We start from the raw sequence: 21766 nt of genomic DNA, 5'->3' as shown, positions 1-21766 counted from the left end.
GATGTAGGCACTTATCTTGTCAGAGCAGGCAAAAGGGTGCTGGAGGTGAAGGAGTGCTCCAGAGGACCCATCAGGAGGTCTTCTCCTCACAGCCCCGTGTTACTGGGACAGGGGTTCCTTGCCCAGTCAACGGGAGCTGCTCTGCCTAGATCCCAATTCCTAAATACTCTTAATAGAACCAACTGACCTGCCAGCAGCGCACAGCTCACTCAGCCTGCTTTTTCAAGTTGGACAGGTCACAGTTTAAGTAAACGTGTCTATTAGCCTCAGTTGTCTAAATTAGTTCTGATTACAGCTTATTATTTGCTTCTCATTAACAAATTGGCTGCTGTTAGTCATCAGCACACAAGCCACCTAATTGGCTGTTTGCATCATATGTTGTTCCCCCATTCCCTCATTGGATGAGCTAAATTTTATTAAGCAGCAACCTTCTTCCTCTCTGTTTGCAGATGATGCGCAAACATTCGTAGCAACTTGGCGCTTCTGTTGTGAGATAATAAAAGAGCTTTTCAAAATGCCAGGAAAGGAAATCCAGTGTGAATACCCTCACAAATATTTACTTGTGCTTGTGTTTGCAATGTTTTATTGTGTCGTGGATTTAATGATGCCATTTATCAAATAATTATGATTGCTCTCTTTAATGATTTCAAATTTAACTGAGTAATTTCCCCAAATATCTATCAAAATTAAAAGAAAATTTCAGTTCTTCTGCAACAGAGCTTCTGGTTGTGCAGCAAACAAAAAAAAAAAAGTATATTTTGTAAAAATAGGGAAAAAGCATTTGCATTTTGGAACTTTACCACAGGCTCCTGAGCAGTGAGAATAAGGTGAATGTCCAGGCTCAGACCCTCTCCCTGGCAGTGGCTGAACATCTGCCAGTTGCAATGACTGAGGCTCTATCCATGGTCACTGGACTGAAAGAGAGGGGCTGCAAAGATCCCTCAGTATTCAAGGGATCCAACCCAGATCTGTGCAAAAGCAGCAAGAAGGGGCTGTTTATGTTCTGAATGGATGCTTGGGGAGCTTCGGAGTGAGGAACTGATCTCCAAAATACCCAAGTTTCACTGGAATTGTGCTCACTCAGGCACTGCAAAATCACAACCTGGAAATTTTTAATCTTATTAAAATGGAGATGCTGCCCTCTTCCAAATTACCATTTTGACTCATATGCTGTACCAGCTCATATTCCCAAGCAACGCAACAAATGTGGATCTCAGGCAGTCACATTCCCTTCGCTACTTCTGAAGCACCCATATCTTCGAAGCAAGAAGTATTTCCTCCAGCTGTCTGTGCATGAAGCTGATTTATGGCTAGTTTTCTGTTCAAACCACTGTAATTTCACAAAATGATAGCAGTATTGATTCCAGCAAGAGTTTCACTCTGCTGAAACTACCAGGGCAGAGGGACTAAATGGAGCCTTGGAGTGAATAATATAGCCTTCCACTTTATCAGTTTCATTTGCTTTGCTCCCCACCTTCACTTAACAACCTACATCTCTTCTTTCCTTCCTATGTTTTCCTGTAAGGCCTTTTGCTGTGGCTCACAGATGTATGTAGCAGAGCGTATTTTCTTACCTGGGAACTCTGAGCAGCAGCAAAATACAGCCTGAGGGATGGGCAGAGTGTTGCAATCTCAGAGCTGTTCACGTTGATGCACTGTGGGGAGCTGTGTACAGAATCCAGAGAATTTGAGCTCTGGCCCTGGAAGATACTGAATTATGGATATTAGTGAATTATATATATAATTATATAAAAATATAATATATATAAAATAATAATATATATATAAATACAATATATTATATAATATTATATATATATTTTTTAAATGAATGGGAGAAAAAAAAGATTTCTGGCTTAGTTTTTCTTAAAGCAACAAGAGGACAAAAGTATTTGCAGGGAAGAACGAAGAAGTTCTCAATTGTGAGTCAGCTTCTGCTCTCAGTTACACTGATAGGAGAAAAGAAACTTTTCAGAAGACAGTGAAAGTGTTTGGGCATAAAATTGGTTTGAGGTCAGCAGTAAAACTACAAATACGCAAACACTCACCTATGTAGGAAAGAAACACAGGGGTTTGGTGACGTTCCTGGAACAGGAATGAAAACTATAGATTAAATACGCACACATGTCATCTGTTTTCTTTCTGTGCAGGTGTTGCTATGCTTCCATTTCTAAAACCAGAATGAAGAAAACAGGAGACACAAAAGCTTCAGTGGCACTCCTAATTCAGCCATAGGCACAGAAGAACGTCAGCATAAATCTGCAGACACCCACCCAGTTACTGAAACCGCTGCTTCTGCATTTACTTTCTGTGTAGTTACTGACTTCGAGAAAGAAGTTTCAGAAGACCAGAGGGATAGAAAGGTGTTAGGAATAAACAGCAAACTCTTCTAACAAAAGCATAAATATTTTTCTGAGCAAATTGGCTGCATAGATTTTATTTTTTTATGAACACCTTCAAATCTGCAAATGAGCTACTCAAAACTCTGTAGGTGTATGATTGGTTCAGAAAACAAGATAAAACAAGAGGCAGTGGTGAAATCCAAGTCCTGACGCTTCCATTTGGAGAGATCAGAGGCATCTTGGAGCTGGGTACCAATAAAGAACAGCCTCCAAACTGCCCCAAAACAACTGCTTGCACTGGCATTTTTATCTCTGAGCCTCCTCAAGAGCAGAACACTTGCAAAAGCCATGCAATAAAGCCCACAGAGGTGATGCTTCAATCAGGGCTGATACCTCCATGGGGCCAGGTGTAGAAGTGAGGCATCCCTGTATCTCTGTGATGGAGCCCTGCAGCTCCTGGCTTGGAGGAGCAGCCACATTGGGATGCAGGGTGGAGAACACTGCTTGAGAGCCAAGCCAAGTGTGAAATTAGTATTTCCTTTACAGTAAAAAAAAAAAAAAAAAAAAAAAAAAAAAAATATGACAAAAAAATGTAACATTGGAATAAATGTAAACTTGAGATGGAACCAGGCTTTGAATTTGCTGCCTTAGCTGGTCCCTGTAAAACAGCATACCACCAAAGAGGTCAGCACAAGCCCCACCACTGCACAGTGACACCCCACCTGCAGCCAAGGTGGAACTGTAGATCCCGAGTTCTCAGCTCCTCAGAAAAACCTCACTGCAAAGAACAGAGAGAGACCACACTGCTCTCCAAAACCCCTGCAATGGATTAACTCCTGCCCCCATAGTCTGAGCACCACTTGCCAGGAACTGAGGTGCTAAGAGACACTGCAGAAAGCTGGCCTGGCTTTAAAAGGACCTTTCATTTTCTATCCCATCACCTGTCAAGCTTCATAGTGGCTCAGCCATACCAAAGCACAGCTCTGCTTTGAGAAGCTGTGATCCCCTGCAAAGGCAGCAAGCTGCTCCTCCTCTCCATTACAGATCTGCCAGTTTGTCAAGGGAGGAAAAAAAAAAAAAAAACGGAAGAATTTATTTTTTCCCTTTAGCTCCTGTTTCAGAGCCAGCACTACCAAGGCAGGAGCTGGACTCCCCATCACTTATCCCCATGTTGATGAGGGGGTCAAAGCTGTCACACAAGTGCTGCTGCAGGGAGGTTTTAGGTCTACCAGAGCATGATGCACTGTGTCCACTTTTCCAGAAAACACAGCAGTGGAGGAGTTTAGCAGGAGCAGGTAGCTGGAGTTAGGGGTGTGCAGGGGCCCCACCATATCTTGGTCCACTCTCCACTCTTCTCCTTCCCTCAGTGCACCCTGAGGCCTTTAAATTCCATGAAAACTCTTTAGAGAAAACACTACTAATTAGAAGAAAGAAAAAAAAAAAACAACAACACAAAAGAAGTGAAGGAAAATTTCCCCTTGATTGCTAATGTACTAACGGCAGGACCCCTCCTCTGCAGCAGCACTTAATCAGCCCCCAGCATCTCTTCCCCCCAGCATCTCCTCATCACACAAATAGCCCTGATGATGACACAGCAGGGCCAGCTGGGTAGGGCCAGCTCCTGGTGAGTGCTAGTAGCCCTGCAAGGAGCAACTTGACTCCCAGCCGGAGCCAACCATGTGTTTGCCTTACTTACCATTTGAGAGTGGGAGACAAACAGCAGGAGTTCAGCACTGACCACCCAAAATCATCCGGGCCTACGACCAAACTCAATCTGCCATTTTCTTGTCCCCTAAAAAGCTTACCATTGATGCTTTACATCCATATGGGTCTCTTTTCCCATTGTCAGCCAATCTCTCCAAATTGTGGTAGAAAGGCAGAGTCTTAATGCTTTCCTCTTAGCTTTCATACCACAAATACCAGCATTTCCCTGTGATCATTGGGTAGTACCAGATTAAGGTAACTACCCTCCCAACTTTCCTGGAGGTTACATGATCGCTGTCCCCATCTCCTTGGTATAAATGCCTCCAGTTGCTCAGCAACCTACACACCCAGATTCAATTAACTTTGATTACAATTACAGCCAGAATAGATCAGCCTGTGCTGTCAGAAGGAAAAGTGCTGTAGACCTGCAGGATGCTGTCCCCAAAGGGCTGCTGCAGCCTTCCCTGTGAGCCAGTGCTGCTCTCCTTTGCCTTTGACCATCTAATTAATAGATGGGAATGTGAAAATCATGGGATATAGCTCCACAGCTCTCTTAGCAGGCTTCCTGGCAGGGGGCAGCTCCAAGGACATCAATGGATGGTGGCTAGAGGTGGCCTGTCCCATGAGAACCGGGCCTGTGGGTGACTAAGCTGAAGGGTTATAGGCGTCTGGGTGATGCTTGTGGTCTTCTCTGATAAAAATCTAAGTGAACAAGCAAATTGATTGTGAAGCAACACCCCTGGCAGTGTAGGGTTGATTCTCTGAAGGAGAAGGAAGAGGAAGAGAAGGAAGCAAAAAGGGTAGCAGCTTTCTTCTCCCCACAGTCCCCTGGCCAGAAGACTTCTGCCAATTTGATAGGTAGGAGCATCATTTATGGCAGGAATTGGCCAGAAGCAAATGACCGTTCCCAAGTGGGAGCAGGGAAGGAAGTGTGGAGGCTCATTATGTTTAATGTGATTACTCTGGACTTACAGCAGTGTATGCGACAAAGCAATTTGGCCTTCTCTGTCTTCTCCCCTCCCTGCCTCAGTCTTTGAAGATGGAAGAACCTGATTGTGCTAGCCCACAATCCAAAGCAGCTCTATGTAGCTTCTTGAATGGAGACACTGCTCACCTCCCACGGGCAGCAGTAACATGGGAGAACACATAAATCAGCCCCACATTTGGCCAAGACTGCTGCTCGGGGCTGTTGCTGCAATGTGAACACACAAACTTTGATGGCCAGCAAGGGCTTCCCTTTGCCCAACCCCACCACTGCACCTGGACGCCTTGGGACTCCCTGCCAAAGAGCCCTGTGTCCTGTGTGCCTTTGACTCACACTCCCGCTCCCTGATGACACATTTTGGTACTGTGCAGCCTGCTCTGATCGCTTGCCTCAGCATCACATGTCAAATACAACAGAGCTTGCAAGGATGTGGGATTTGTCTTTCCTAACCATATTCCTTCTGAGAAGTCTTTGCGTAATCCACCTCTCAAACAGACTATTTTAGGTCTTGCTGTCTTCCTTGTCAAAAAGTTGCACAAGACTTTTCCTAGGATCGAATTGGACTTTCACACAGCTTAATCTTGGCTTTCTCCTGTCCCTTGCTGTACTCTTTGCAAACATCTCACATCTCTGCTGGGCATTTGTTCCAGGAAGCTGCCCTGTCTCCAGAAATGCAGCGTTGGTGTTGCCAGCCCTCCAGTTTGCTTGCATCCCCTAAGCAATCTGTCGTCACCAAAGTCCTGCTCTGTGTACACCGCTCACTTTCTGATGATGAAGACAGCACTGGATGCTCATTCCTTGCAGTCTGTCTGTGGCTGATTTGCCATCTCTGATCCTGTGTCTGATCCTGCTCACTACTTGGCTGGGAGCACCCAGAGCCTCCTGCTGTATTGGTGGCTCTTTGCTCTCGTGATGCCCTTGAGTGGTGATGGAGGCATCCGGAACAAGATTCCTTGGCTGTACCTCTTGTCCCCTCCCTTTCCTCAGCACTAAGAGATGCCGTTCCTGGCCATGCCAGACACATGCATTAGCTGAGACTGCCTATTGAGGCTGCTGTCTATCCTCCATTTCCCTTTCAGGCATGAGTGTCCCCAGCATCTCAGATGCAGATAAACCCAACTTTGAGAATACGAAGGACTTTCAGTCTATTTAAATACTTATTTGCTAACACAAAAGTGAATGCCTTCGTAATTTAATATTCTTCTGGAAGTAATTGTATAGAAGTCCTTTGTTTCTTTTCCGACTGTCAGATTCCATTTGTTTAATTTTGCTGTCGTGACACAAAGTGACAGAGCCCATTCTCCATTTCTACAGATAGCAAAACTCCAGGATTCTTCTCTCTGCATGGCCAGAAATTTATGTATTCTCCCCATTCACTCGTACATCACTACTGTGGCAGATTACTGACCCCCTTAAGAATAAATGCATTTTAATACAGCTGACCCAGAAACCTCCCAAAGGGGAGATAAAGTGCAGCTCTGAGAACCAACTGACTTTGCTGTAGCTTGGAGAAGAATAAAAGAAGGGTACAAAGCTGGCATTGTCTCAGTGACACACCATTTCCATCGACGAGCCTTCCTCCACATCAACACTTCCTGCCTCTCAAATCCACCTTGTCCCAGGGTCGCATTCCCTGCTCTCTGGCAAAAAGGAGACTCCTGTGCGGGGCTCCCCACTACATTTTCTCAGAGACAGAGAGGCAGGGAGAGCATCCATCCACTGCAGGGCAGCAGCAGGGCTGTCCCAGGGACAGCAAAATACAGTTCAAGGGCAGCTGCCATTCCGTGTGTGCAAAGGTGGGGAGGGATGGGACAAGGTGGCTGCAGGAGGTGTGCTGCATGTGATGCTCCTATTGCATTAGCCTGGCTGGCAGCCTTCCTGGTGCTTCTCTTTAAAGATCATTTTTCAGAAGAAAGGAGAAATGCCATGAAATTGCAGATTCAACCCTCTTTGGAAGTGTGAAACTGCAGGATGCAGAAGAGAAATATAATCTTTCTCTTACAGAAGTGTTGAGATATTTTTCTCAAATTTCATATTTTCTCTATGTTTCAACAAGTTTTTCTGAGAGATTTCTATAAAATATATATATTTATTATTATAATATATATAATTCTATAGAATTTATAATTCTATAAAATAAAAAGGGATTTCTATAAAAAGCCTGAAGGACCTGCTCAGTCCTAAGTACCAGGGCCCAGTAACACTTGTCTTGCTTAGAGGTTTCCAAGTTGCATGTTTGGGTCCCTACAGGTATCTCCAGTTTGGAGACCAAGTCTGCAGAGTACTGCAAATCGCTCAGCAGAAATTTGTGTTGCACAAGGTGACCCTGTCCAGTCATCACGTCATTCTAACAGTTCCCCAGGCATCTTGAGTTCTTGATCTCAAGCAGATCCTGTTGCTATTGATCTTCTCATGCAGCACTGTGGGAGTTCCCGGGACAGCGCTTCACCCCAATGTGCTCTGCATCCACCCTAAAAGGGACCCAGCCTTCCAGGGCAGCAGGGTAGGCTCCTCTGATTCACACTTCCCATCCACACTTGGGGCTGAAAGCCAAGAGGAGAGAAAGAGCTGAGTTTCAGATCTCAGGTTGATTTTGCAGCATGGGCAAAAACCGCAAGCCAGCTTCTCCTCTTGTTTGTAGCTGAAGAACATTTGCTCTGGAAGCCCTTGGAAGAAAATAAACATGGTGCAATACAGCGCTGTTTGTACAATCAGTTTTCTGTGAAATGCTTCACTTTAAATGTTTGCAGAGACCCGGGTGGTGTTGGTTGTGCATGTGAATTTAGGGATGGCACCACACTGGGGTAATTTTTTCACCGAAGCTTCACTGGGGAATAAAGCAGGTAGCAAAGAAGGGTGTGATTCTGAGGGCCTCGCTCCTTCTCTCCTGTACAAACAAGTTCGCATGTATGAATATATATACATATATAGATGGGAGTTTATTTAGATCTGAGGCCCATTAGACAACCTGGCTTTAAGACCCATGATGAGATTAATCGAGCGCGGTAATTACACATGCTTGAAAATTACTCAAAAATTATACTTGACGTTACCAAGAATTTCCATGATGAATTACCTTAGGATTTCAATTCTGAAAGAGGTAAGGACAAGGTTAACAGAGGTTCTAGTTGGGAATCACTTGAGCACCACATAATTATCCTGTGCTTATACAGGAGCTGCTACGTATTTACTGCTGCTAGAGACCTTCAGACTTGTTGCAATGTAATTATTTCTGTTTTCTATTAAATGGAATTAATTCTATATGATAGGCTGGGATTCCCTGCTAAAATCCATGTGGGTTTTTTTGTGAGGCACTAAGATGTGGATCAAGATGCCAAATGTCAGGCGTCTATTTGAGGAATTGCCATGGAAGTAGATTATCTGTTTTCAGAAAGCAAAGTATTTGAGATCTTTAAACATGTAGCATATGGAGTCAAAGCCTTTAATGGATGAACTATAGAGAAGATGGCCTGAAGTTGCACTAAGGGAGGTTCAGGTTGGGTACTGGGAAAAAGTTCTGTTCAGAAAGAGTGGTGAGATATTGGAACTGGCTGCCCAGAAAGGTGGTGGAGTCACCATCACAGAATCACAGAATGGCCAGGGTTGGAAGGGACCTCAAGGATCATGAATCTCCAACCCCCCCCCACCACAGGCAGGGCCACCAACTGCCACATTTAATACCAGACCAGGCTGCCCAAGGGCCCCATGCAAGCTGGCCTTGAGCACTTCCAGGAATGGGGCAGCCACCACCTCTCTGGGCAGCCTGTTCCAGCACCTTAGCACTCTCATAGTAAAGAACTTCCCCCTGACATCCAACCTAACTCTTCCCTCCTTCAACCTAAAACCATTTCCTCATGTCCTACTGCTATCTACCCTTTCAAAGAGTTGACTCATTTCCTGTTTAAGTACTGAATGGCTGCAATGAGGTCACCCTGGAGGTGATCAAGAACCATGTGGATGTGGCACTGAGGGACGTGGTCAGTGGGCATGGTGAGGATGGTTTAGCAGTTGGTCTCTGTGGTCTTTCCAACCTTAATGATTCTATGACAAGATGAAGACTGGGCAACATTATTATTATTATTTTTTTTAATTAGCCTCCCAAAGATGTGCTCATGGTGGGAATGGGGTGGAGAGATGTTCCCTGCCCTATGGGGCTTGGTGTGCTGAGACTGCAGCACATATTAGGAGGTGTCCTGGTGCTGGGACAGGTCTGGCACCCTCCTCATGGGCAGAGACAGGTCTTCAGTGGAGGTACATGGGATGGCTTTTGTCTCCAGTGCCCTGGGAGCAAGGGAGAGGTGGGGCTGAACATAATCTCTGCAGCACTTAAGTTCCCAAGCAAATATCTAATTAGAGAAACATTTGACTTCAATAATAAATGAGCAGAATATCAGGAGACACAAGTACTGGCAAAGTACTGTTATGGCAAAGTCTTGATAACAGGGCATTTTTTGGTCTGCCCTCCTATTTAAGATGTCCATGTAAGCAGAAAAACCATGTGTGCAGCTGCTAAGGGCAGGGCACGACTTTCCTCGCTCCTGCTCTAACAATTTGGAGGCACCCATCGGCAAACCCACCCTCATCAATTCTGCATCTTCCTGAAAATGTACTTTTAAGCACCTTAATTGCATTTCAGAGATAACCCTGCAGGCAAAGTGACAGGAAGAGAAACCATATGGAGCAGTTTGGCGGTTGGGCTCTTTGTTTTAAATCAATCAAACATCTGCGGCTAATGTAGCTTTGGGCTGCTCCTCAGGAAACATTAGCCCTATTAGTCTGGGCTGGCAGGAACACAAAATAATATATTTATGGACAAAGCACATGTGCATTACTGCTGGAGCGCAAGCAGAGGAGGAGGAAGAGAAGAACCATGGTCAGCACTTTGGCTTCTTGGGAGGTCAGCTCTGATGCTAACAGAGCAGGTATGCGGGGCTGGTCCTCAGACCTGTAGACCTCAGAGCCCACCATCCCAAACCAGAAGAGGAAACTGCACCAAACAAAAGCTTCTTTCCTTAAAATTAACCCAGTGGGACAGTTTGGTTGGCTCTGTACATGCAGCAACAGTTGAGAAGCTCTGAGTGGTGGGGCTTTACTATACAGGGATTGTTCTGCTCATTGTTTACAAGTGGAGGCAGGACCACGCACACGAGGACAGGAGGGTGCTACTGGTTTGAAACCACCATTTCACATCCTATGAGGTCCCAACGTGGAGCAATTCCCCGTATGGTATTCCCTTTCAAATCCGGACAGCCTCCAGGTGGTTTATCCCATTTTCTTCCCACATAGTGACCCACGATGCAGTACTAGGGAGAAGGTCAGAAATGTCACACAGACAACTGCATGGGCATTTGCAGGCGTATCCATAAATGAAGAGTGAGAAGGCATACATCAACAAACAACCAGAGCCTTTCCAAAGCATCTTTCACCCACCCTTTCTCCAGCTCCCCTGGAAGAAGAGCATCACACCTCGGAGGAAGGAGAGCACAAGTCCTGGGGCAATCTTGCAACATGCCACCACCCCCAAACAGCAGGAGATCTACACTACGGGATCCCTAACAAGTGCTGTAATGCTTTATTTAATTTTAATTAACAAATACCTTAACCACAGTTTCAGGTTTCCTTGTTCCTATGTCCAGATTACAGGGAAAACTAAGAAGAAAAATAATGGCATTGACATGTTTTGATTATGTCAGAACAAAATGGTGTAAATCCTGGAGCCAGATAAATTACTCTCGAGCTTAAGAAGAAAACACAGTTACTCGGTGTAGGGCGCTGTGTATTCGGTTTCTCAGACAAACCTTAACTGTGTCCCTTAGTGATATTGAAGAGATCAGACAACTACAACATTTTAACTAAACCTTTATTCCAACCACAGGTGAGTCTGATTTCCAAATAGTACTCTACTTACTCCCTTTTAACTTCTGATGCTATCAGCTCTGGGCAGACTTGGGGGTCTGAGGATGCCCCTGCTCATGCATCCCCATACAGGCATCTGGGTACAGGCATCTGGGCTCCTGCCCATAGCCCTTGCCCTGTCCTTCCACAGTCCTCACACTTTTCTAAAATGTGTGTCAGCTCCCAGTGTGTGATTGACTGTCTGACAACCCAAAGGTCCCACATGTCCCCATTGAGGTGATACTGCAGAACAGGATGCAGAGGTGAATCAGTGTCATTCCAAGTTGATTTTGTCCTCTCATCAGCTGCTTAAAGAGTTCAGTGCTGGACCGGTGTCTGAAATGAAGGTTCATGGAAAGGAAATTACGCAGGGCACTAACAGTGAAGAGGTAAGGTGGGCAGACAGGGGCTCCCTGAGTCTTTGGCCCTGAGCATATGTCTCCACAAGCGTTGCACGGCCCATTGTCCTGGCATGTCCTTTGACCCAATAAGGGAGGCATTTGGCAGTGGAGATCCAGCAATCCTCCCTTTTCTCGTGGTGCTTTCTGTTTGTTGCGTCCAAACAGTGAGCTGCTCCATCTTGTCTCCAGACCTAATGGCTACATACTGATGTAAGAGATGTAGGGATGTAATCCCCTTTCTCCCAACAACACATGCCTTTCAAACAGTGCTGCTGTAGCAGAGGGGTGAAGTGGTTATTTTTTAATCTAACTCTGATTAGGGACATAGGATTTTGGAGTGACAGCCTGCCAGAAACACAGTGTTACACAACCACCCATCATCCAGCCCAGCATCCTGGAGCAGCTCGGCTTTCTCTCCCAAGGTCATGTTGTTATTATGCAGCTGCACCGCCAAGGCAGGGGCAGAAGGGGCAGAAGGACAGAGAGGTGCCCTGGGTGCCCCTGGCCATTCCCATGCCCCAGCTGGGCTGCATACGAGGGTGTTGTGCCAGCCCCCAGCTTGCGTCCTCAGCCTCAGCTTGTGCATAGGGCCTTACAGCAGGGCGGCAGCCATGATGGCTTCCCAGGCCCTGCGCTGACTCACAGGGCAGCACTGCGCCAGAGATGACAGGGGGCTGAAGTCAGGGCCCTGATGAGCACCCCACAGTTCTCTATTCATTCCGTGTGCCGTATTCTCCTCCTGCCTGTTGGCAGCATGGAGGGTTCATAAATGATGGTAATAAATGCAAAATGACAGCTAATCTTAATTGACCAAAGCTTTCCTCAAAAGCCTGGGTCTTGCCGGCTGTAATGTGCTCTAAATGTAAAAATGCAAAGCAGGAAATTACATTGGTGCTCTCACTTGCCTTTAATTGCACTGTTTTCATGCTGCCAAGCAACAAAATCCAAGACGACCCCAGTGACTGGGGTCAGGGTATTACTTCCCTGGGGTGGGACCCCCAGAGTTGGGAATTAAGGATGCAGCTTTGTCACCAGCTCACCCAGAGCCTCACGTTTCTTGTCTGTGGGTGCTGAGGCTCTGCCAGGAGAGGATGGGGCCACACCAGGGTGAGAAGGGTGACCTGGAAGCAGCAGTGCTTTGCAGAGCTCCAGCCCAGCCTCTCCCGTACTGTGCCAGCAGGCTGGGTTTGCACTGCGGCACTTTGCTTGGAGCATCCCGGCTACTTCGGGCCTCCTCCTTTTCCAGGCCCTGGCAGCATGACTTGCAGCTTTTCCTAAAACTGGCAAGCAGCCTCCTGCTTGAAGACGGGCAGAGAGTTAACCCCTTCCTGCCTCTTCTCCTCCTCGTCCCCCAGCGCTAGGAAGGACAGGGAAGGATGGAACTGCCAGCATCCCACCCTGTCAGCCCCAGTGATGGGACACAGCAGTGCCTGCGGCTCCAGGCTTCCAGGGCTGAGTCAGGAGACAAATCGTTGGCACTCATTTTTGAAAGGGGCAGTTCTGGAGGGGCCGGGGGCTGTTGGCTTTAGGGAGAGTAAAGGTTTGTCCTTCACACTGTGGGGAGGAGATGGAAGCAGATCACAGGGCTCTGAGCTCTGCAGGAGCATCAGGAAGTTTTGCTGTTTCCTAGCTCTGCACCTACAGGAGCTGTGTGGCAGGGAGCTGGGCTTCTGAACTGCTTCCTGCCTTTGCCTGGGGCTTGCTTTATGATGTTCAAGAACATCACGTTTCTCAGTTACCTTTCAGAAATATTCTGATTTTATTTTTTTTTCCCCACAGGAATCTCTGCAGGTACAACAGCCTTCAGGGTGACATGCATCACAGAGAAGCCACCCATTGGCTTTGCACTCCCAGTGCTACAGCTGGAGATGAGTGCAGCCACTAGGTAGGGACAGGAGGGGACAGTCACGGAGAAGGGGGAGAGGAGGAGGAGGAGGAGGCCATGGGGAAGGAGCCTGAAGCACTGCGTCTGCTCTCAGCCACTCCTGCAGAAGTGAATCCCACTCCCTTCAGATTACTGGGAGATAAATTTAGAGTAGATCTGAAAAGTAATTTAGAGACCTAAAAATACCTCTCTATCAAGAGACTGGAAAACCAGGAGAGAGGAGGAAGGGGAAAAAGTGACTGTGGGGCAGAGAAAACAGCAAAAATCAATGTCTGGGTCAGGCAGCCAGGGAAGAAACTCGGCAACTCTGGGGCAGGGCTAATCCCATCCCTCTGCTCCTCATGATGCTCCTGTTCTCACCAGCCAGGGATGTACCCATGACATGGGAGGAGGATGCTGCAGACGCTCCCTGAGCTGAGCAGGAGCTGCAGGAAGGAGATAAAGGCACTCAGCTCGCCTCGTGCCCTGCTTTCATAATCTCTGCTTTTTAATATCCTGTTGAGACACAGGTGCGTGCCTGCCCCACCTGCCTAGTAGCAGAGTTCCCATTGATACAGTCCTGCTGGGGAGCTGGCTGTAGGGCTCCTGGCCCCACAAACACCCCTTCCTCCTCACGACACACCTCTCATTTCCCTGTGCCATGTACCATCCTCCTTCACCCAAGCTGAGATGCAGTGGGTCATGGGGACCTCACAGTGTGCAGGATAGGAAGGGTGCCCTGGGCATCTCCCGCCTGGATGGCATTGTAAATTAATTTAAATGCCACCACAAGCATTCCAGCATCCTGCAACTCTCCATGGGCACTGCAGTGCTCCCTCCTGGCAGAAGTCCCTGCTGCTGGAGGGAGGCAGGTGTCCAACGGTGCATGGGAGCAAGGAGGCATGCAGTACTTGTCTCCCATTCATTATAGCAGCATCCTTTTATGATTAGCACTCAGGCTGCAGCATATCTTCAGCTTTCTCCTTGCACTGTGGATTGTGCCCTGCCTCTGCATTGCTCCTGGTTTAATAATTCTGCCATAGTTATTTTTCCTCTTAACATCATGTATTCTCATTCTAGGGCTGTAATAGTGTTGGAGGTCCATTTGTGTTCCCCTTTCTCCTCCCAGCATCCAGTCTTTCCATGTGGGATTCATTTCTGCCTCATGAAAAGGCACCAGAGCTGCCATCATGGGGTAGGGGCACTAGGTGGGGGTGGATGTTCACCCCAGCTGGGAGCTGGCTCACTGGAGAGCTTCTGCAGCCGTTTGCCTGTTTGTTACAGATGTGACTCAGTGAGGGCTTGGGTCCGCCTGGGTGGATTTACATCTGCTCCCGGATATTGCCAGTGGAAAAAAGAAAAGAAAAAACAAATACAGGTAACCCGTTAGGATTTCAGCAATCGGGGGCTGCACCGTGCGCAGGTCCCCACCCCACACAGCCCACCAGCACGGCTTCCCACCCCCTACAGCCACAGAGCGTTTTCAGAAGGGTTATTTTAGCTTAACCCTGCATTCATCAGCTCATCTGCGGAGGGCACTCGTGAGGCAAAGCTGGCTGCTTGCGTGGCCACAGGTAGCAGCTCAGTGTCCAGCCAGAGCCAGCAGCCCCACTGCCCTGAGAGCCCCCAGGAGCACAAGGACGTCTCAGAGGGGTCTTTCCCTCTGTGTGTGTGATGCTGCACTCACCGGGCTGTTTGGCTCCAGCTTTAGACTTGAATGTGAGCGAATGCAAACGTCCTTAAGTGAGCTCAGAGCTACTGGGTATCAGGTGTGTGTTTAAATACAGGAAGCTACAAAGCAATGATCTTTCCTTGCTCCACGTACAAACAGTGATTGGCACGTGAATTAGGGGAACACAGAAGTGCAGAAATAGATTCACTATTCATTAATTATGGAGATCCTGCCTGTGCAACAGCTTATTGCCAAAGCACATCGAGCTCTCAGTGTGCACTTGGGGTAACACTCTGCTCACATGCATTCATTCAGAGTAATGCAGAAATCCCTGGGAGAGTGTCACTACAAACACACTGCACACAGGCTTGTTTGGTGCAGTCCTACTAATAGGAAAGAGCAGCAAAGTACTGTGACAAGTAGGTGAGCCATTACCTGTTCCATTCTCCAGGCATTAGGGAGGAGACATGTTGAGGAGTTACCTATTGGCCTCATGGCTCTGGAGACTCCCCTTGAAATGAATGTTAGCAAAATGGACATTTCCGGGTACATCTCACTATGTATTGATTCTGGAGGGGTTATTATATTAAATCTTGTCTTATTTCCAGTCACAAACCTGAGTGACAGTGATGTGGAGGGGCTGGAAACCAGAGGAGCCGGAAACCTGAGGAGCCATGAGCTGTGGAGAGCACGTCAGCCACATAGGCACATCCATGCAGCACAAACCTTAAACACGAGGCATGCAAAGGGTTAGGAAGGAATGCCAGCACTGCTTTGATGCAGGTGAAATGAGAGGACAGTTTCTCCTGCCTGGAGCCACAGCCAAGCTCCATGCTTGGTTCATACACCCAACTGCATTTTTATGATCAGATACAAACAGGGACTTTCTTATGATGGTTGCAAATGTTTTATTATAAAGTCTTATCAATGAATTACAGCTCTGAAAATCAGTTTTTCAGGACTAAAATCTAATCTGTCAGGGCTCAATAAGTAACAAGACGAACTCAGCCATGCAAACAAAATATTACTAAGTTACTTTAATAAATTTTTATCGCAACAACCTTAGGAAGAGCGTGTCCTGGAGACTCAGACCGTTAATCTTGGATTTTTATTAATATTTTGGATACTTTTTGTTATGCTCATGGCCTCCAGTACAAAGCTATCTTCATATTGATACCAGAACAGGATTTTACAGCACTCTAACGAAAAAGCACCAGCAGTCGACAGCGTTCTGCACAGTGCCTTTAGGAAACTGCTCACTGTGCTGAGTCAGAGCTTCACAAAAAACTCAGCTTCTGGAGAAGCTTCTTCCCACCCAAAGGCCAAGCTTCCATGTCTTTTCAGTATGTGCCATTCATTTTCTGTTCAGATTATTTTTGTTTATGTTTACTACAGTAAGCTTTATTAGTTTATGTTGCATACAATAGAATATTCAAAAATCCCACTCTGATGGCCACAGAAGGGTCTAACAGCATCTTAGAATCATAGAACTGTTTGAGTTGAAAGGAACCCCTGAAGGCCATCTAGTCCAACTCCCCTGCAACAGCAGGGACACCTACAGCTACATCAGGTGCTCAGAGCCTGACCTTGAATGGGGCACCCACTACCTCTCTGGGAAGCCTGTGCCAGTTCCTTGCCACCTTACTGCAAAAAACTTACAAACAATCTAAATCTCCTCTCTTTTAGTTTGAAACCATTTCCCCTTGTCCTGTCACAGCAGACCCTGCTGAAGGGTCTGTCTCCTTTCTTACAGCCCCTCTTCAAATACTGAAAGGCTGCTCCCAGGTCTCCCCAGTGCTCCTCTTCTCCAGGCTGAACAGCCTCAACTCTCCCAGCCTGTCCTTGTAAGAGAGGTGATCCATTCCTGGGATCATTTTTGTGGTCCTCTCTGGAGAGACTCCAGCAGGTCCACATCTCTCCTGTACTGCCTGGAAGACAACCAACAAAAACTTCCTTTATGTGTACAAACAGTATTCTGAACTTACAGCTACCTGTTGACAAATGTTTCCCTCTCCAGCATTGTATCTAACAGGAAACCCTAAGAACACAGAGACATTGGAAAGAAAAGCTTTACAGTATTTTTAATGTGTTTTGGGTGGCTGAGCTCAACTCATTCATTACTCTTAATTTCTACAGCTTAATTGCATAACATTTTTACAAAAGCAACATCATGTCAACATTAATCAAACACAACATTTTAGATTTATATTTTTATTGTGCAAAACATAAGCAATAAGTCGTATTAATACAATGAGCTGAAAAAGCAAGGGATATTTCAAAGAATAATCATATTCACGTGCAATTTTTACCCCTACTTCCATCTTTTGATGCGGAATCCAGAATTCCCATCAGTAAGTGCTATCCAAATAGTTTGTTTCACCTTTTACTATTTGGAAGACAAAATATATTTTTACATTTATAACAATCTAAGCAACTGTTGAAGTGTATAAATGCAAATCAGACATTCAAAAGTGTGAAAAAATACACACTGAGGGCATCCACCGAAAGGGCATCATGGCCGACAATTCATAGCTTATATTCAAAAATCTCATATCCTGATTTTCCATTTTGAAGTCAAAACTTTAGCAAATAAGATAGAAATTTGTTTTAAAATCCTGGTATCATCTAAGTGAAAAAGTAACTGAATGTAATAATTTACCTTAATTAAAATCCCTAGCTTGCTAAGTGCTAGCAGTCACAAAGGCAGTCACGAAGACTGTTTGATGTTACATAGCACCATACAGACATCCATCTCCTTCAGAAAGAAACATCATGTTCCACTAGGAACACAATCTGAGTATTTCCTGAAGATTTTAGGCATCTTTGCCTGTTATATCATAAATGTGTGCGACAGTTCCTTGATGTGAGCAGAAATGTACAAAATTCTGCTGAAACCTGAAGATGGTGCAATCATTAATTTGAATCCACTAGGTAGAAAAGTATCGAGAACTCTTCAGTAGTCAATTTAACATTCAAAAGCAGATCTATAGTTTCAAGTAAATCTGTCATTAAAAACAAACCACTATAGAGTTTGGCTTTAAAGTGACAAAGTCTTTTTTTTTTTTTCTCTTAATATAATGTACAAAGCTTGTGAAGAATTAACATCAAACTAGAGTTTCAAAAAGGTGCAGAGAGGTTATTATCTCTGATTTCAAAATACTCCATTATAATTACATAAAGAACCTCCAAAACATGTAATCATAATTTGTCACAGCGGTATTGTTCGTTCCAGTAATAATCCTTCCTATAAGGAGGCTGCTCATCAGTTTCAATGCAATGATCTGCTGCAGGTGCCATTTAGAGCTTCCCCCTGTGCCTGCCCTACTCCCCATCCTGAATTTACTGGTAGAAGTTTTGTCTAAAGCAAAATGGAATGATGCTCACTTATCCAGATGACCGAGCCATAGTAAAAATCTGCCTGCCAGCTTCTCCAAAGTTGTTGGGCTTAGGCAAGTAATGAATCCTGCAGTAATCATGAAGTATTAAAAATAGAGCAACTAACAAGCCATTTTCTGTACTTTAAATCACTGAGATCTACATAGAAAATCTTTATGAAAGCATGAGCACTGGTTACATCGCTGACTCTTACACACTAAGGCTTCTGTAAAAGCTGCACACATGGAAAATGATGCCTTGAGATAAAGAGAAATAAAATACAAGAGAAGAGAGGTTTCCTAGTATTGAGTCCTGATTCCTTACAAATTAACATACATTTTTTCAGTGACAAGCACTGCTCATTATTTTGGCCCTGTCTCTCCTCCAAAATCAGCTTCATAAGCTGTTATCATTCCGGTTTAAAACAAACAAACTCAAACTCTTAAAATATTGCATATGGAGTTCAGGATTCCATAAACAAAATACATAACAATTTCATACTCTTGCTATGAAACATCAACTAGAAAATATGAATGTTTATGAATAAACAAAACCACAATTTATACATTATATCCATACTGATAAAGATCTCTGTGTTAGTGGTGAATTCAACATCTTTAGATAGAGTTCAACAGGTGAATAATATTCAACTGCATTTTAAAGAAAATTCCAGTTCAAAAAATCCTAAGTAATTTCATACATGGCAAACCAACAGTCTAAAGACAAATCTCAAATACAACTGTACAACATTTGCTTCAAATCTACCTACGCCCAAAAGGCACTTAGTGGTTTAAGTGTGCAAATTGCTTCTTAGAAGAAACAGTGTGCAAACAGAGCCTGTTTCATTAGCTCTGCATTCTTTAGTCATTTCCTGCAGAGTATTGCTATTAAATGGTGCCTACGGTGTAAGACTTTAAGGGACAGGAGACAGTCAGTCCACAGAATCACAGATGTCTTTCACTTTCTGGTTGAAGTCTTCAGGCTGATCAGCGTACACGTAATGACCTGCACCAAGGATAGCCTGGAGGACAAAGGTGAAGAAACAGGTCAAAAGGACAAGAAAGCCATAAATGAATAAATAAATACTGAAACTGGGGAGGAATATTCCTCCTCAAAATGAATATTCCAAACTTGGCTTCTACACACTGCTACACTACTGCTTGGAAAGAGCAATTCTAAAACTGAATCTGCTCCATTGCACCCAGTGTGTGTTAATGGAGTTGGAACAACTGCTGCCAGGAGGTGGTACCATACAACCAACAAAAGACTCCAAACATAAGGAAAAACAAATGTTCGTTTCACCCGTTGAAGGAACTCTGCTAAGCAGGAATAAAGGGTAAAACCATTGCCTTTTCCATTGCACAACTTGTTGAAAAGAAGATTCAGGTAAACACAAGTCCCTGCAAAACAAACCGAGGAGAACATACTGTACATATCAAATTTCTGAACAACTCATCTCTTCCATTCTCTGCTCAAACAGTTCTGCAAAGCAGCTTGCTATTTCTTTAAGTGTTCGGAGAAGAGACAGCATCTAAATGTTTGTTATGCCTTATTGCCATCAAAATTATATTAGAAAACGCTGAAGAACATACTAGGATAAAGGATTACCAGTTCAGAGGCTTACATTGCTGAGGATTCCCTAGCCTTGTGGAAGCAGACTCCAGTCTTCCCAATGAAACAGTATTCGTAAAGCAGGGAAAAGTCAAATCCAAACGATGCAATATATGGAGAAAAATACCCCATATTTCTGGTCCAGATTATTTTACTGTGACTGTGTAAAAAAACTAAGGGCTTAAGTAACCACACACATTGTGTTACTGCATACCACAACACATTGTGGTTACTGCATTTCTGTTAAAACTAGCATGAAGCAAGTCATTATCATACTGGAGATCAAAAGTGCTTGACTATTTTAATTTTATAGTTAGTTTGAGATTAATTTGTATTTAAATCTACTTTTCTCCTCCCCCATTACAACACTTCCTCTTAAGTCACTAAATGGAAGCACACGGCTTTAAGTATGGCCAACTTACAAAAAACAAGAACAAATCACAGTAATAAATAATAGAAATAACGTACAGTAAAGCCCTGTGCACTCTAGGAAGTCTCAGCATCAGTGGAACCCCTCAGCTCCTACAGTGCTGTGAATGTCTTTCAGTGTCTCTATAATTTCCACCACTCCAATTTACCTTTTACAATCTGCATTCAGCTTAGCAAAATTTTAACTTGGTGCACAATGAAGTTTTCTACAGTGCCGTCTAAAAGCCACTGAGCAGACTGGAAGAGCCTCCTGAATGATACATGTTAATCCCAGTTACGCATGGTATGATTCTTAACAGCGGGTTTTTGTTACAAGCTAATTCTTGGGTTACGCAGTAAAGTAGCACTTTCACATCTGGATGTTCGCGTTTATGAAATGCATTGATGCTCTGTAACATGCGTAAGAAGCTCAGTAATGATGTCTTTTCTCCATGATCCAGCTCTGATGTCAGCTATATCAAGATTACAAAATTTTGTTTCAATGACTTGTCAAAGTTAATATCACATTATATATTTCTGTGCAGTTAGGACTAGACATCAGCAAGAAGGCAGCTGGCCCACTCAGACATTTTATCACAGCACTGGAACATACATGTGTATTCAATTCTCGTGTCTGGCAGACATGACACTGCACGAGGAATACTTCCAAAACAGTTTGTTTTCATAGGAATCAACAAAAACACAGTGTGCACATTGTATTGTGTTGCAGGCACGCATGTTTGAAATGACAATGTCATACTCTAAATAAGAATGCATTAGCTCCAAAGACTACATCCAGTTTTTTTGTAATGACTTAAAGAAAGATGCTTTCAAGAACCTAAGCAACAGGTTAACAACCACCTTCTTAACAGAAATTGACACAGACTGGTTAAAACACTTTATGAGAGCATCCTGATTATGCTGTATGTATCTGTAGATACTCAGACTGCTATGGTTTAAAACACAGACAAAAATGTAGGTACTTACCAGTCACCACACAAACAACTTGTATTAGCATGCTAGAGCAAAAAAAAAAAAAGTAAAGTAGAAAAGCGACCTTGTTCAAAGACCTGATTCAGCTTCTAGAGCTTTCTTATCTTTTCTTACTCTGCAAAAACAGACTTCTGCCTGTTTTAAGTTTGATCTAAATTTTTTTTCCTCTTTTTCTGTTAAAGAAATCAGAAGTTATTACCCCAGGATAAATCAAAGAGCTATCATTTGCACACGTGGTGTAAAGATCACACAAATATGCTTCGAACAAATTCACACAACAAGCTAAGCAACTGCTCAGAACTTACTATTGTCTTCACATATGACTTTGGTCTCAGAGACTGGATAGTGCTGCCAGAATTGCCATCTATGCATGAACGCGCTCCATAAACCACGGTGATAGGAATGTCTTGATCCATCTGTGGAATCCGTTGCAGCATTGGCCTTTTTGCCCATCCATAAGGAATAGTCATGTTCTTGAAAGCTGTTTCACCACTTCAAGGCATTCAAAAAGGGTAC

General features: G+C 44.6%; 1 protein-coding gene across 1 annotated transcript in view; it reads right to left on the bottom strand.

The window, feature by feature from the left end:
• Positions 1-16918: 16918 nt before the first annotated feature.
• Positions 16919-21766, bottom strand: part of ABHD5 (abhydrolase domain containing 5, lysophosphatidic acid acyltransferase) — a 29172-nt gene continuing 24324 nt past the window's right edge. The window contains exons 6-7 of the mRNA XM_042817377.1: positions 21556-21742; positions 16919-19259 (exon numbers count right to left, since the gene is read on the bottom strand). Coding sequence (XP_042673311.1) covers positions 19170-19259; positions 21556-21742 — 277 coding nt within the window. The 3' untranslated portion in view covers positions 16919-19169. The remainder of the gene's footprint in view (positions 19260-21555; positions 21743-21766) is intronic.

The sequence above is a fragment of the Centrocercus urophasianus genome, unplaced genomic scaffold (genome assembly GCF_019232065.1).
Source record: "Centrocercus urophasianus isolate 14NV4802_14NV808 unplaced genomic scaffold, USGS_Curo_1.0 seq_16, whole genome shotgun sequence".
Lineage (NCBI taxonomy): Eukaryota > Metazoa > Chordata > Aves > Galliformes > Phasianidae > Centrocercus > Centrocercus urophasianus.
The sequence above is the reverse complement of the archived record's forward strand: the minus strand, read 5'-3'. Positions and strand labels throughout refer to the sequence as shown.